Source organism: Melanerpes formicivorus, unplaced genomic scaffold, assembly GCF_026170545.1.
Source record: "Melanerpes formicivorus ecotype bairdi unplaced genomic scaffold, bMelFor1.0.p_v2 SCAF_40, whole genome shotgun sequence".
NCBI lineage: Eukaryota > Metazoa > Chordata > Aves > Piciformes > Picidae > Melanerpes > Melanerpes formicivorus.
The window spans coordinates 153,586-168,223 of NW_027142392.1; the positions used below are offsets into that span (position 1 = coordinate 153,586).

At 42.6% G+C, this 14,638-nt stretch overlaps 1 protein-coding gene across 1 annotated transcript; it reads right to left on the reverse strand.

Moving 5' to 3' along the window:
- Nucleotides 1-207: 207 nt before the first annotated feature.
- DECR1 (2,4-dienoyl-CoA reductase 1) lies at nucleotides 208-14,364 on the reverse strand. Its single transcript, XM_068158503.1, has 10 exons — nucleotides 14,281-14,364; nucleotides 11,342-11,544; nucleotides 10,309-10,366; nucleotides 10,095-10,181; nucleotides 9,360-9,507; nucleotides 6,102-6,201; nucleotides 4,898-4,970; nucleotides 1,577-1,723; nucleotides 517-579; nucleotides 208-407 (listed from the first exon to the last, which is right to left on the reverse strand). Exons 1-10 carry the CDS (start codon nucleotides 14,356-14,358, stop codon nucleotides 348-350), a joined length of 1,017 nt encoding a protein of 338 aa, XP_068014604.1. The 5' UTR covers nucleotides 14,359-14,364; the 3' UTR covers nucleotides 208-347.
- Between the last annotated feature and the right edge of the window lie 274 nt (nucleotides 14,365-14,638).

A 14,638-nucleotide genomic window follows, 5' to 3' on the forward strand; every position in this document is an offset into this window, starting at 1 on the left:
AACTGCTACTGGATTTCCAACAGTGAGACACTGAGAAACATAAAAATCCTCTGAAATATACAAGATCAAAATAAAATCAAATTGCAGGCCACATCATGGCTATGAGACATAAGGTGAAGACCACTAACATTTCAGGGTACAACTGTTTTTCACTACTAGCAGCAGGTTATACTGTAGGTGGGAAAAAGAGAGATGCTTTATTCAAAATACAGTAGTTGCAAAGTAAATTTTATTGAAGTCAGCATACAAAAGATTTTTGAAGGCTATTTCTCAATTGGTTATTTCTAAATATTGATGAAAAATTAGTGGTTCATTTCCAGGCATCTCCACTGTACAGTTACATACTTTTAAGAGCCTTTTGTTTTTCTAATCATTGCTTCCATTATATCCCACTGCTCCTTGGTAACCTAATAAAAGGGGGGGGGGGGGAGGGGGGAACAAAACCAGTTTTATTAGACTTTCATATAATTACACACCTTTGTTTGAATGTAAAGTAGCAAGCAAGGAATTTCATACCTTCCTCAAATCATTAAATTCTCCTGCCATAGAAACAAATTCTCCACCATCCATTCTGATAACCTGGAGAAAAGCATAAGCAAGGCATTTAGTAATAGGGAGGGCTCTGTAGCACTCCCTCACTTATGAACTGTTAAAGTAGTTTTTATCAGTTTGGATTAGAAAAAAAAATCAATCACACCCCAAAGCTCTTTTTAAAGGAACTAACCACTATACAGCATAATTAAAAGGTTAATAATCCATAGGTTCATAGAATGGTTTAGGACACAGTCTCAGGCTGTGCCAGGGGAGGTTTAGGTTGGATGTTAGGAAGAAGTTCTATACAGAAAGAGTAACTGCCCATTGGAATGGGCTGCCCAAGGAGGTGGTGGAGTCACCACCACTGGAGGTGTTCAGGAGGAGACTTGATGGGGTGCTTGGTGCCATGGGTTAGTTGTTTAGGTGGGTTGGATTGGTTGATGGGTTGAACGCAATGATCTTGAAGGTCTCTTCCAACCCGGTCTGGTTTCTTCTAAATAAATGGTTTTGAGTTGGAAGGGACCTTGAAGACCATCTAGTTCCAACCCCCTGCCATTGGCAGAGACACCTTCCATTAGACCAGGTTGCTCAAGGCCTCATCCAATCTGGCCTTGAGCACCTCCAGGGACAGGGCATCCATGACCCTCCCAGGCAACCTGTTCCTGTGTCTCACTGCCCTTATTATAAGAATTTCTTTCTAATCTCCAGTCTAAATCTGCCCTCCTCAAGCTTCAATCCATTCCCTCTCATCCTACCACTTGTAGAAAGTCCCTCTCCAGCTGTCTTGTAGGCCACTTTCAGGTACTGGCAGGCTGCTATAAGGACTCATGGAAGACTTCTTTTCCGCAGGCTGCAGAGCTCTATCTCTCTCAGCCTGTCCCTAAAGGGGAGGTGCTCCAGCCTTCTTATCATCTTCTGAACCCAGAATGGTCCAGAACACTTGGGGAAAATTTCTAAGTAACAGGTTTTGTTTCCTTTCTGGAACTAGGGCTTAAAAAACACCAGCAGGTTAACTGTACAAACAAGACCAGCCAAAACTCACTGCTCCATTAACCCAGCTAGCATAGTCACTGCAGAGGTAGGCAGCAAGATTTGCAATTTCTTCTACAGTTCCCAAACGTCCACAGGGAATCCTCTCCACCATCTTCTTCTCAAATGCACCTGTTGGGTCAAGGCGGCTAAAGGCACCCTGAGAATTAAGAGTAACACAGGAGAATAAAGGAATTTAAAATGATGTAACTACATCAGAAATTAAAAGTGCTACAGAGAATCAATAAGGTTGGAAAAGACCTCAAAGATCATCAATTCCAACCTGTCACCCAAGATCACAGTATCACCAAGGTTGGGAGAGACCTCAAAGATCATCAAGTCCAACCTGTCACCCCAGATGTTACTAATCGCAAACAATATGGAAGTTAACATGTGTGAGTAAACTGTTCACACCCTGTCTGTCAGTAAGATGAAAAAAGAAAGCAGGAAACAGAAAGTATTTTATCTCTGTTGCACTGATAGGCATCTGCTGAGCATGGAGTGCTGGAATGTAACACCTCTGGGAGAGTCACCTACCACCTATCTATGAAAAACAAAAAGGGTTTAACAGTCTTTTGTTTCCCAAATGTTTAAAGGAATAAGCAGGACTCAAAACTGCTGCACTAACTGCAGCAGAAACAAGGGGGGAAAAATGAGAAGAGATGGGGAAAGGACTCCACCTGGAGTACTGTGTCCAGTTCTGGAGCCCCTATTACAAGAGGGATGTGGAGGTGCTGGAACGTGTCCAGAGAAGGGCCACAAGGATGATTAGAGGGCTGGAGCACCTCTCCTGTGAGGACAGACTGAGGGAGTTGGGGCTGTTCAGTCTGCAGAAGAGAAGGCTCTGAGGTGACCTAATTGTGGCCTTCCAGTATCTGAAGGGGGCCTACAGGAAGACTGGGGAAGGACTTCTCAGGATCTCAGGTAGTGATAGGACTAGGGGGAATGGAATGAAGCTGGAGATAGGGAGATTCAGGCTAGATGTGAGGAGGAGGTTCTTCACCATGATAGTGGTGAAGCCCTGGAATGGGTTGTCCAGGGAGGTGGTTGAGGCCCCGTCCCTGGAGGTGTTTAAGGCCAGGCTGGATGAGGCTCTGGCCAGGCTGATCTAGTGTGGGGTGTCCCTGCCCATGGCAGGGGGGTTGGAACTAGATGATCCTTGTGGTCCTTTCCAACCCTGACTGATACTATGATACTATGAAATAGAAGAGGGTTTTGTTGTTCTTCCTGGCTCCTCCAGAAGGAAACAACTTTCTAAGGCAAACCCAGAAACGTGTTAGTAACATTCATGTTAAGTTACTGAAATGACAGAGTTAAAGGTAAACTTTAAGTCCACACACCATTTAAATCCTCCACTGCCGTGTTTTTTCATGCCAGTTTGTAAGATTATGTCCTGGGTACAGCATTGTACTTGTTACATGTTTCCCTTCTCCTGTCATGACTGACAACAGGGCTTTTTGAAGATAGGGATGAAGCACCTAAGACAGGAAGCCTCGATTTTGCAATACGCTATCTAAAGGGAAGTCTGTCTGAGGAGGCTTTCAGGAAGATTCTAACTTGGAACCAGTATTAAGACCAGAGAGCGTCTCAAGTGGGAAATGCACTACTAGTTGAAATTAAAACCATTAATGGGAGGTAGCAATATTCATGTTTAAAGCAGCTAACGTGCCAAAAACTAGGACAATCTGCACATCAGTGATATCATGACATCACATAGCAGATGCCAAAGTTTATACGGGCTCAAAAAGGAATAGGACAAACCAATGGAAGAAAACCAATCTGTTAAGATTACAACATGAAAAGATAGCAACTGTATCAAACCCTCTGGGCCACAGGCTGCTGGGCGCTGGAGATGTAAAGAAATGTCATTCTGCTTCTGTGCACTGCACTGGTTAGGCCACACCTTGAGTCCTGTGTCCAGTTCTGGGCCCCTCAGTTTAGGAAGGAGGTTGACTTGCTGGAAGGAGTCCAGAGAAGGGCAACGAAGTTGGTGAGGGGTTTGGAACACAAGCCCTATGAGGAAAGACTGAGGGAGCTGCGGTTGCTTAGCCTGGAGAAGAGGTGACTCAGGGGTGAGCTTATTGCTCTCTATAACTACCTGAAGGGAGGTTGTAGACAGGTGGATGATGGTCTCTTCTCCCAGGCAGCCAGCACCAGAACAAGAGGACACAGTCTCAGGCTGCGCCAGGGGAGGTTTAGGTTGGATGTTAGGAAGAAGTTCTATACAGACAGAGTGATTGCCCATTGGAATGGGCTGCCTGGGGAGGTGGTGGAGTCGCCGTCATTGGAGGTTTTCAGGAGTAGACTTGATGGGGTGCTTGGTGCCATGGGTTAGTTTTTTAGGTGGGATGGATTGGTTGAAGGGTTGGACGTGATGATCTTGAAGGTCTCTTCCAACCTGGTCTTATTCTATTCTATTCTATTCTATTCTATTCTATTCTATTCTATTCTATTCTATTCTATTCTATTCTATTCTATTCTATTCTATATGTTTTCCTTCTACTCTTGCCATGCACAAGACATGGAAGACTTCTGGCCTGATCCAGTAACATTGGTTCGACAATCTTACAACCCTGCCAATACTGCCACTTGGCTTTCCTGACAGTTAAAAAAAAGTAAAACTGCACTCCTAGCCCCAAAACAGCAGCAAAACCAACTGCTAAATATTTTATGGGTAGTGGTATTACCATTATTAGTTGTTACTGCTCATAATTGCAATATTTTGATTCAATGTGAAATGGATCCTCCTCTGTCCTCTTGCAGGACTGCTTGCTTTTTCCTTCCTGCTCCAGCTGGTCTGGATTACTTCCTTCAAACCCTCCAATCCTCCTTTTCATGCATATCAAACCTTCACATTTCCTTGGTGACTTAAGTTTTTCCTCTTTTTAGTTGTGTGATTTTCAACAAAACTAGTGAGATTCTGTCCTCATATACCTAAAAGAGATTCTGAAGTTTTGGAATTGATGACGTCAGAAATTCAAGCAGAAACAGGCATTTTCACTCCACCAAATGTAAGAACTCACTTCACTTGACAAACCAGGCACATGCAATTGACAACAATCAATATTAAATATTTTGTTATATCATTTGTTTGAAACACTAAGAGAAGTTTCATTGGGATTAGTGTGATAGAAGAGGCAGTGGCACGCTTCAGAAGCGGGTGAATTCTGTTTTACAGAAGAACTGAGAGGCAGCGTGTTCAATATTCCAGCAAAGTCTTGACTACCAAGGAAATCACACCTGAAGTTACCAGTGACAGAAAAGGTTAGACCATCTTAAAGTCGAGTCAGTACTACAAAGCATTTTCAAGGTTGCTTCACATCATACTATGTACCTTTGTTCTTATTGGCCCTGGTTGAATCACATTGAATCTCATGCCATATTTACCCCACTCGGCAGCAAGAGACCTAAAATTTCAGTAACAGAATGCATCAATATTTTAAATGCTGTATTTTAATCAGTCCATTCAGCAAAAACACTACTTCAAACTGAATCAATGGTGTCAATGCTACAGCCTGCTGAAAAGGTTTGGGTTTTTTTCTTCACAAAAACATTTCAGAGAAGAAAACAAAAATAAATCACATTCACAAACCATGGCATACTGATGTAAAGGATACATCAGGGATAAAGCAACATTCAGGAGCAATCCTTTCTCCCTTGCACCTCTTGCAGATGATTTAAGCACCTAAACTCCTTGACAAAGAACTGTCAGGCCTCCATCTCTCTCTGGTAATTTAGACTATTTCACAAGTAAACACCTCTAACATTTTCAACATCTCTCTCACATCAGATGCTCTGAGGTAACACAAACCAGGTTATATTCTAAAATGGGTCCAGAAGAATAATTTTTGCTTCATGGCAGCATTTTCTCTGCATAAGCTGCACTTCAGATGGATCATCTGCTATGGTGAACGAATTAGCAGGGCCATGAAGTCTCTCAAAAGTGCACACTTCAGTTACAGCTCTACAGAACAGAAATCAAGGCCATCACTCATTCCCTCATCATTTTCTGGATAAAGAATTCTGGTTGCTAAAAGGCTGCCAAGCTATTGAATTCCTTCTGCCAAAGTGAAGGGGAGGATCTATTCGCCCTGAAGGACTGTACTACAGTAATGATAACAGAAAAGCTTTTGTTTGGCGAGTAACATTGATACATCACATGATAATGTTCTCAATTAAGTGTAACTGCAGATCTTAATTTAAAACAGTGGTAGGAAACACATTTCATTATCAAACTAGATAGGTGAAGCAACAGTATACTCAAATACAAGTGTGCTTTCCTGACACAAAAGTGGAAGGCACTACAGACCTCAAACATTTCCCCAAATGACTGTCTTTAAGGGCTGGCTTGCCTAGGAAAATGCAAGAGCATCTGATTATCAGAACTCTGTAACTGACATTATATTTGCTTGGATACTGGAGGCAGGAAGGTTCTCTTATTATACAGGGGGACTATACCAACTAGCTCCATTTTTAGAGCCCAGCTAGGATATCTCAAGGGTGCGAAAAGCAGTAACATATTTCGCTAGATTACTCACTTGCTCATTGCTTCTACACCGGCTTTTGCAGAGGCGCTCGGCAACACAAATCCTGAACCACTCTCTGCATAAATTGTTGTTATAGCTAGGAATGCTGCTCCTGGAAGTTGAGAAAACATTTTAAAGAAACACCCCAACAAACCCACACTAAACAAACAATAAATGCATGAAGATCAATCTCTGAATTTAAGATAAGAGCAACCTCGGGGTAGAAAAGTTTGCAGCTCAAGCGCTGAGGATGGCATTTTCTCCTGGATGTAAAAAGGTATTTAAAAAATCAAGTCTTGGCAGCTCTGCTTTCAAGTCCTTTTATTTCTATTCCCTCTTTCCCACAAATGTTAAAGAGCTGTTCTGTATAAATGTAAATAACTATTGATTAGGCTCCAAAGGTCTAAATCCTCTGACTTCTACTGATAATGAATTGATGTGTGCAAATCAGTCTAACTGGAGTGAAGGCTAAGATCCTGGTTTCTTTTTAGACCCCAGGTAATTTGCCTTGATTTCATCAGTTCTTAGCTGAAAAAGAAAAATCCCAAACCAAATCAGCTTTAACAATTAGGCTTGACATAATGTTGAAATGACACAGTTTAGGGCTTGAGTTAATGCTTATGCAGTAAAGAGCTTCAAGAAGAAATTTTCAGAAGGCTCTTCTGCAGTAGAGCTTGTGACAAAGTTAACCTTTGTAACTTTTTCCACTATCAACACAACAAACTATATTATAACAAGATGATTTTCTTTCACTATGTTGTAGCAAAAGACTTGTCAAAAACATTAGGGAAAATAATGGAAAGTGCAACTGTTTACTGCCTCTTTCTTTCATAAAAGCCTGGAAATTCTGAGTGTCTGACCAATGACTAGCCTGAACTCACTCCAAGTGGGAAATGGAGGACAAGGGCCCACAGTTTCACTACTTACGCCACAGTAACTAAAATAGCTGTGCTACTTACAGTATTTTAAACATAATTTAATTGGAATAGCTACCCAAGGGATTTTTCTACAACAATATACATTACTGGTAGGATGTATGTCAAGCTGAACTACAGACTCAGTTAGAAAAAGAAAATCAGAGTAATGTTACACAAGAGAAACTCAGGTGAACCACAAGCAAGGGCTGAGAGAAATGTCAACAGAAACCATGGACCCTGTTTAGCAAAAAAAGGAGTCTGTAGTGAGAAACACTTTGAAAAGAAGTATCAGAGGTCAAAAAACACAGAGCAACTCTGAAATGATCTCGATTTGATTGTTCATTAAACACTCTGCAGAATGAAACCACAGACTTTTTAGAATACAGGTGAGCTGGGTGAACCCACCACAGAAACATGACTGACTGATAAATTTACAGCTTTTAAGTTTGAAGTACACTGCAGGTCACATGATTTTTTTTATGGCTAAAGCCTCTATTCATAAAATGGACAGTATCTAAACAATTAACTCCTCTTATTTTGTAACATTTTACTGCACAAATAAATAATGTGCTAGCAGATTACAAATGCCTTTTAAATACCACTACAAGCTTCAGAGTCTAAAACCAGAGCATTTTAATTATGTACTAAATTAGGTTTAATGTAGGTCATGCTGCAGACCTAATGATGTGCCAGGGTTCTACTAACTGTCAGATGTACATCATCCTCAAAGGCTGCTCTAGAATACCTGCACTGGGTAGCATCTCCATCGCTTTGGAAGCTTAAGGAGTCTGCTCAAATGGAAAAATCCAAGCAAATGGAAAGAAAATAAAGTTGGGGAATGAGAGGACAACCAATAGGTACATTTGATTTACTTGCAAAAACATGTCTTAAACAAAGCCTTAAATAAAAGGTCTTTACTTACAGACAGAATTCCCTGGAAAGAAGGCAAGCAATAGCAAAAGAAATTCATGTGTTTGGAAAGCTTAGAAATGAAAGGAAGAGACAATGCTAAGATAAATGACTACTGGATTTTTCTGCATTTGAAGGTGGAAGCATTCAATAGCAGCAGAGACAAAGGCATTTTAAAGTCATATTTCATATTACTCTAGGGAGACACCATATGCTTCTGAAAGGCCATAAAGCAAACTGTTACCATGGCTTGCTATAATGATACAGTAAATCAGAGCTGGGGATGGGTTTTAAATGAGGGAATATTAGCACTAGAATGGTGGAAATTATTTTTTCATGTGCAGCTAAAAAATATGTGGGAAATACTTTGTCAACTGACCCAAACCTATACACACTTAGTGAAACAACATTAACTTTATAGTGTTATCATCTAACTGTATAAATCCACTTGGTACTTTTAGGAGACAAGTTCTAAAGAAATTCAGCTAATTCAGGAGTTAGAAAAATACAGTGCAAATTCCAATGTTTTATTTTAACAGTGCCTGTACCTAGAAAACAGAATTCACCAGTGAGGGCACACTGAAAAACCACACTATACCTCACTGCTTTCAAATGCTATTTGAGATTACAACATTCTGATCTAAAACTAAGCTTAGTGTTTTTCAGTTCATAACTAGAAGATGATGTAAAATAAAAGCAGTTCTGTGTATATTATTTATCAAACTAAATATTATTTATTAATTAAATATTGTTATTAATACAATTTATTATTATTAATAACATTATTTATAAAACTAAATATATAGAAGGGCAAATATTATCTTTCCCTTAAAGACAATAATCTGGTTAAGTAAATCTTTGGCTCAATAGTGTATCAATGAACTACTACTAAGACTTATACTTGGAAAAACAAAACCTAATCCTGATTTACATTCCAAAATTATCTTTCAAATTATCTCAAAGGTAATATTCTCTGCTGCTCTTAGTCAAATACCACAGCTGTGAATTTTGTTTAAGTGTAGAAGGAAAATTCAAAGCAGTATCTGACCTGCTGTTCATTTAAATGAATGCCACATAGTTACTTTCTCAGCGAAACCAACACAGATATAGAAGACTCAAAGTCTGTGCTCTAAAGAACTCTTATTTTTCACATTTTAGCAATGCTTTATAAGTAGTACAAGCTCTGCAATCACATTTTTATTCTCAACCTCACGGCCTTTGAGTCCAATTTAACAGCAGATTCTACAATGAAATAATTGCTAGCCAGCTCTCCCGTGTGATATTTAAGCACGGCTTTATGGAAACAAAGTTTCTTCCTAGAAGAGAGTGTAAAAAAACTGTGTTCCTTTTCAAACTCTCAGAACTAGCTATAAAAATAGTAAGGCAACGAAAGTAAGTAATAATATTATGCCACAACGTTTAGTTGCCATTTCTCTTGAGATACCTTTTTGTGCTTTAATGAGCTCCTTTCCAACTTCCAGAGTTACAAAAGCAGTACCGTTAAGCACAATATCAGTTATTGTCTTCCATGCATTTGGAGAAAGTCGTTCAGAAGGGGAAACAAAGTTTCCGGCTGCGTTGTTTATCACAATCTGAAGCACAGGGAGGAAAATCTAAGAGTTAACTAAAAACTATTCCTGAGAGAAAAGCAAAGAATTCACATGGAACTTGTGAAGTGTTTCCACGTAGAAACGTAAAAACACTCATCAAATGAGGCATGGGGGTGGGGCAGGGAAAGACAAGAAGGAAATAATCCCTCAGAAATTTTAACATCTGTAGCACAGATACATATCAGTAACAGAAAATGAACTGTATTTCCAAACTGCTGTGGTTAAAAGTCTAGACTGCAAATGCAGGGGGAGATTTAAGTTAGTTTAAGTTCATAGTATCATAGTATCATTCAGGGTTGGAAGGGAGCACAAGGATCATCTAGTTCCAACCCCCCTGCCATGGGCACAGACACCCCACACTAGATCAGGCTGGCCACAGCCTCATCCAGCCTGGTCTTAAACACCTCCAGGGACGGGGCCTCAACCACCTCCCTGGACAACCCGTTCCAGGGTTTCACCACTCTCATGGTGAAGAACCTCCTCCTCACATCTAGAAGTTAGATTTCATTAACTTTCTCCATCCCTTTCTCAGTACTGAAGGTTGAAACCCTTTTCACTCTAACACTTACATTAGGATGTCCTGCCACTTGGATTGCTTCAGTAACAGCATTCTTTACTGAATCTGGATCTCTCACATCACACTGGATGGCATGAACCTATAAAATGATGGAAAAGCAGCTGTGAGAGTTTAAAACTGTATCACTCATAAATTGAACAAGCCCACAGAAGCACCTATAACCATTTAAAGTACAGCAGCACATTCACAATTCTGTATAAATTTACCTTATTCCCTGTTTTAGAAGAAATTTCTTCAGCAGTTCCTTTCAATACATCAAGCTTTCTAGGAAGAAGTACACTGTGTCACTACATTGCAATTAAATGCAATTACATTTCAGATTAATAAAACCAGGGGATATTTTTTTTCTGAGCAATCATCAGCTAAACCTTAAAACACCATTTCATGTATGTGTGTGTGGATGTCTGGTTCTGATTTTCACAAAAATTGAGCTTTAAGTCAAAACCTGTAGTTAGCCACTGACTTTATAAAAGAAGATGTTTAAACCAAGGTAATTTCTGGTCAGTGCCACTTCAAAGCAACTCAGAAGTTACTACAAGACTATCTTAAGTTAACCAAAGACAGTAAGCTACAAAAAATACTTTTTGAGCACGTAATCATAACAAACTTAGTTTTAGAGTCTACTCTATGAGTATTTTAGAAGGGAGACACAAATTCAGATGTGAAACTAAATAACTGAACCACTACTTGGAAAAATGCCACAACACTTTTGTTTATTTTGATTGAAAAGGAGATTGTTTTTCTAGTCTTCACTGTACTGCTACTGACGAGAGCTGTATAAAGACCACTCTCATCAAGGGAAAAACCAAGGCTTTAAAGTTGTTAGGATTAAGAGGAACAGCATTCATTCTTTACTGCAATTCAAACCTGTATCAGCAACACATAATGCATTCAAAAAGTTCAGCAATGGCCATTTCAATTCTGTGTTCTCTTTTAGGCTTCAGCTGAATTGCTGTCTAATACTCTGGGTTGTTTATTTTGATGCTGCATGTCATGCTAATGACTCTAGTTTATCTCTTCCTACTGCTGGTTAAACCATTAGACACTTGCAGATGGATCTGAAAGTTTCTGGTATTTACAATATGGCATTACAATTTAAAAGGGCACTGCAATGGAGTAAATATAATAAATGCATCCATTTTATGGAGAAGAAAGCAGGCTCCATTCTGAAGAAGAAAACAGCTCTGGTCAGCATTCAGTACTGAATGAAAGTCTTGAAGCTACTCAGATAATATTTACCGGCTTGCTATAACACACGTGGCACCTAAGCTGGACAAAGCTGTCGTCATTGCTTTGCCAATCCCAGTACCTCCACCAGTTACCAAGGCCACTTTCCCTTGAAAACTATTCGGTGGCAACATCACTTTTTGAAGAGGTGCAAAGAACGTGGCTTGCGGTGCACTGCTGTCTTGATACAGCACATTTGTCCCGTGGCTGAAAAGCTGCAAGAAAAGAAGTGGCACGTCAGCTTTTTCTCAAGTCTGCAGGATGAGATTTTTCCTTGTGGAGGCCACGACCACAGCTGCTGCCATCAACTGAATGTAAGAACAGTTAGATTGTATGACACCAAAATGCAGGGACCTTCACAGCAATGCCAATACCAGACTAGAAAAGTACCTGAGCTATTTTCAGACATTCCACTGGAACTGGAATCAGAGAACCACAGAACGCTAGGGGTTGGAAGGGCCCTCCAGAGAACATCAAGTCCAACCCTCCTGCAAATCAGGACCACTTAGGGCAGGTCACACAGGAAGGTGTCCAGGCAGGCTTTGAAGAAGCATTGAAAAAATACTTTAATAATGATTTTTGATGAAGGTTAGCTACTCTGGTACCTGTTACTTTTACTCATGTGGGGAAAACCATCACCAACTACAGACTCCCAGCAGGATTTGGAGTTCAGACTCAGGCATGTAAGGAGGAAATTTTTGACTGTGAGGGTGGTGAGACACTGAAATAGGCTTCTCAGAGAGGTTGTGGATGCCCTGTCCCTGGAACTGTGCAAGGCCAGGCTGGACAGGGCTTTGAGCAAGCTGTCCTAGTGGAAGGTGTCCCTGCCCATGGCAGGGAGGTTGGAACCAGATGTCATCTTTAAGGTACCTTGCAACTCAAACCACTCTTTGATTCTATGATTCTTAGTGGTAGCTGAATAATCTGTACACACCACAGCTGCAATGCCCACAGATGGGAGACTTACAGAGCTTCAAGCTGGCCTGAGAGTGTACATGTGAATCTTCGTGTGGTAATACATTTGTGAATGGGTGGCAGAGGTGAAAACAGAATAAACATGGAATTGCACTGACAACTGAATAGAGCTCATTTTCCAAAGAAATTATGAAACAAATACCAGGGGTGAAGAAGAGTTGTGTGCACTATGTAGAACAAGATGAAGAAAGTGAAGCTCAGACTAAAGCTAGAATCATCACAAAAGCCAAGCAGCACAGCCAGTCCTACAGCATTTATAGCAAATGTGTACTTTAGAGACTCTTTCTTGAACTTCAGACTATTCAACTAGACCAGCTTCTCACAGATTAAAAAAAAACCCAAATAAATCAAAGGTGCTTCTAAGGAACACAAACAGTCCAAATGGAAAAGCCAAATATTACCACATTTTTCTGAAATAAAATTCTACAGGTGAGATCTGCACTAGGTGTCTGTAAATTACTGTTGGTTATTGGTTCTTGTTTTGCTTTTCATTCTCCCAACAAATAAAATGTGCTTATTTTAACGGAGTATCAAGCCTCTAGGAAAGATGTGTGAAGATCCTCTTCCAGGTCTTTCATAGTAGGGCCCTATTCATCTCTCTTCAGCTATGCAGGGAGAAAGTCTCTCTTCAGCTATGCAGGGAGAAAGTCTCAAGTAAATAGAATAGAATAAACCAGGTTGGAAGAGACCTTCAAGATCATCGCGTCCAACCTATCACCCAACACCGCCTAATCAACTAACCCATGTCACCAAGCACCCTGTCAAGTCTCCTCCTGAACACCTCCAGTGACGGCGACTCCACCACCTCCTCAGGCAGCCCATTCCAATGGGCAATCACTCTCTCTGTGTAAAACTTCCTCCTGACCACCAGCCTGAACTTCCCCTGGCGCAGCCTGAGACTGTGTCCTCTTGTTCTGGTACTGGCTGCCTGGGAGAAGAGACCAACATCTGCCTGTTTACAACCCCCCTTCAGGTAGTTGTAGAGAGCAATAAGGTCACCCCTGAGTCTCCTCCTCTCCAGGTTAAGCAGCCCCAGCTCCCTCAGTCTCTCCTCACAGGGCTGTGTTCCAAACCCCTCACTAACTTCGTTGCCCTTCTCTGGACTCGTTCCAGCAAGTCAACCTCCTTCCTAAACTGAGGGGCCCAGAACTGGACAGAGGACTCAAGGTGTGGCCTAACCAGTGCAGTGTACAGGGGCAGAGTGACCTCCCTGCTCCTGCTGGCCACACTGTTCTTAATGCAGGCCAGGATGCCATTGGCTTCAGCTCATGGCAGAGACTGCAAATCGAGACAGCATTTGGACTCCCTTTTTTTCCAGTATAAGGAGATAACCAGAGACAATCCCTATATAAGGACTGTCCCTCAGCAGATGCTGTTAGTGACAAGCATAGCCCAATCCCTATACAAGGACTGTCCCTCAGCAGATGCTGTTAGTGACAAGCATAGCCCACTCCTCTTTTGAGGAGTCCACACTGTAGTGCATGACTTTGCTCTGGGGAACAAGGCGCCACAGCAATGCCAGTACAGCCTGTACTGACACGCGAGAGAAACCGGGGCTGCACTGCCCTAGGGCTGGGGACCCCTGGGACGTGCCGGGGTGCACAGGCCGCACCGCTGCGAGGGCTCCGGGGCGGACAGGGCCGGCACTGGGCACTGAGGAGAACCGGAGGGTACGTCCACCCTCGGAGACGCCTCGACTATTTGTCTCACTAAACCGCAGATTCCAGGGCCCCAACTCAAGCCTTGGGCGTTTCTCGACACCACTGCGGTGACAGCGAGAGGTCTCTGGCTACGGCTACGAGGGTACGGGGCGGGGGGAAGAGCTCGACGGGCAGCATCGTCGGCAGACAGCCGCCGTACCCTGTGACGGGTCAAGGGCGCTCAACAGCCGCGGGGCAGCGGGGGAGAAGGTCGCGGAGCACCGCCGAAGCACCGGCAGGCTGCCCTCGGTCCCACCTGAGCAAGGAGCGCCTTACCCGCCCAGTGCCAGAGAAGCAGGCCGCGGCACCGCCACGGACAGTACAGCGCCCCAGCCGCACCACCACGGCCGCCATCTTTCCCTCGCCAAGAGGTCAGAGGTAGCGGGGGCCGGGCTGCGCGCCTGCTCCGTGGCCGGGGTCAGCGTCCGCCCCGTGGCGGGAGGCGGTGGGGCGCCGTGTTGCGCCGCGGTCACCGCTGTCACCGCTACCCGGTCAGCAGGGAGGCGGCTGCTCCTGCAGCACGAAATCGGAGTTCCGGTAGTGTCAGCATCTGGAACCTCCGACAGCCGTCCCGGTGCTTTGCCTTGCACTGCCACCGCCCTGGGGCAGCGAGGGACAGATTGTGCTCGGTTTA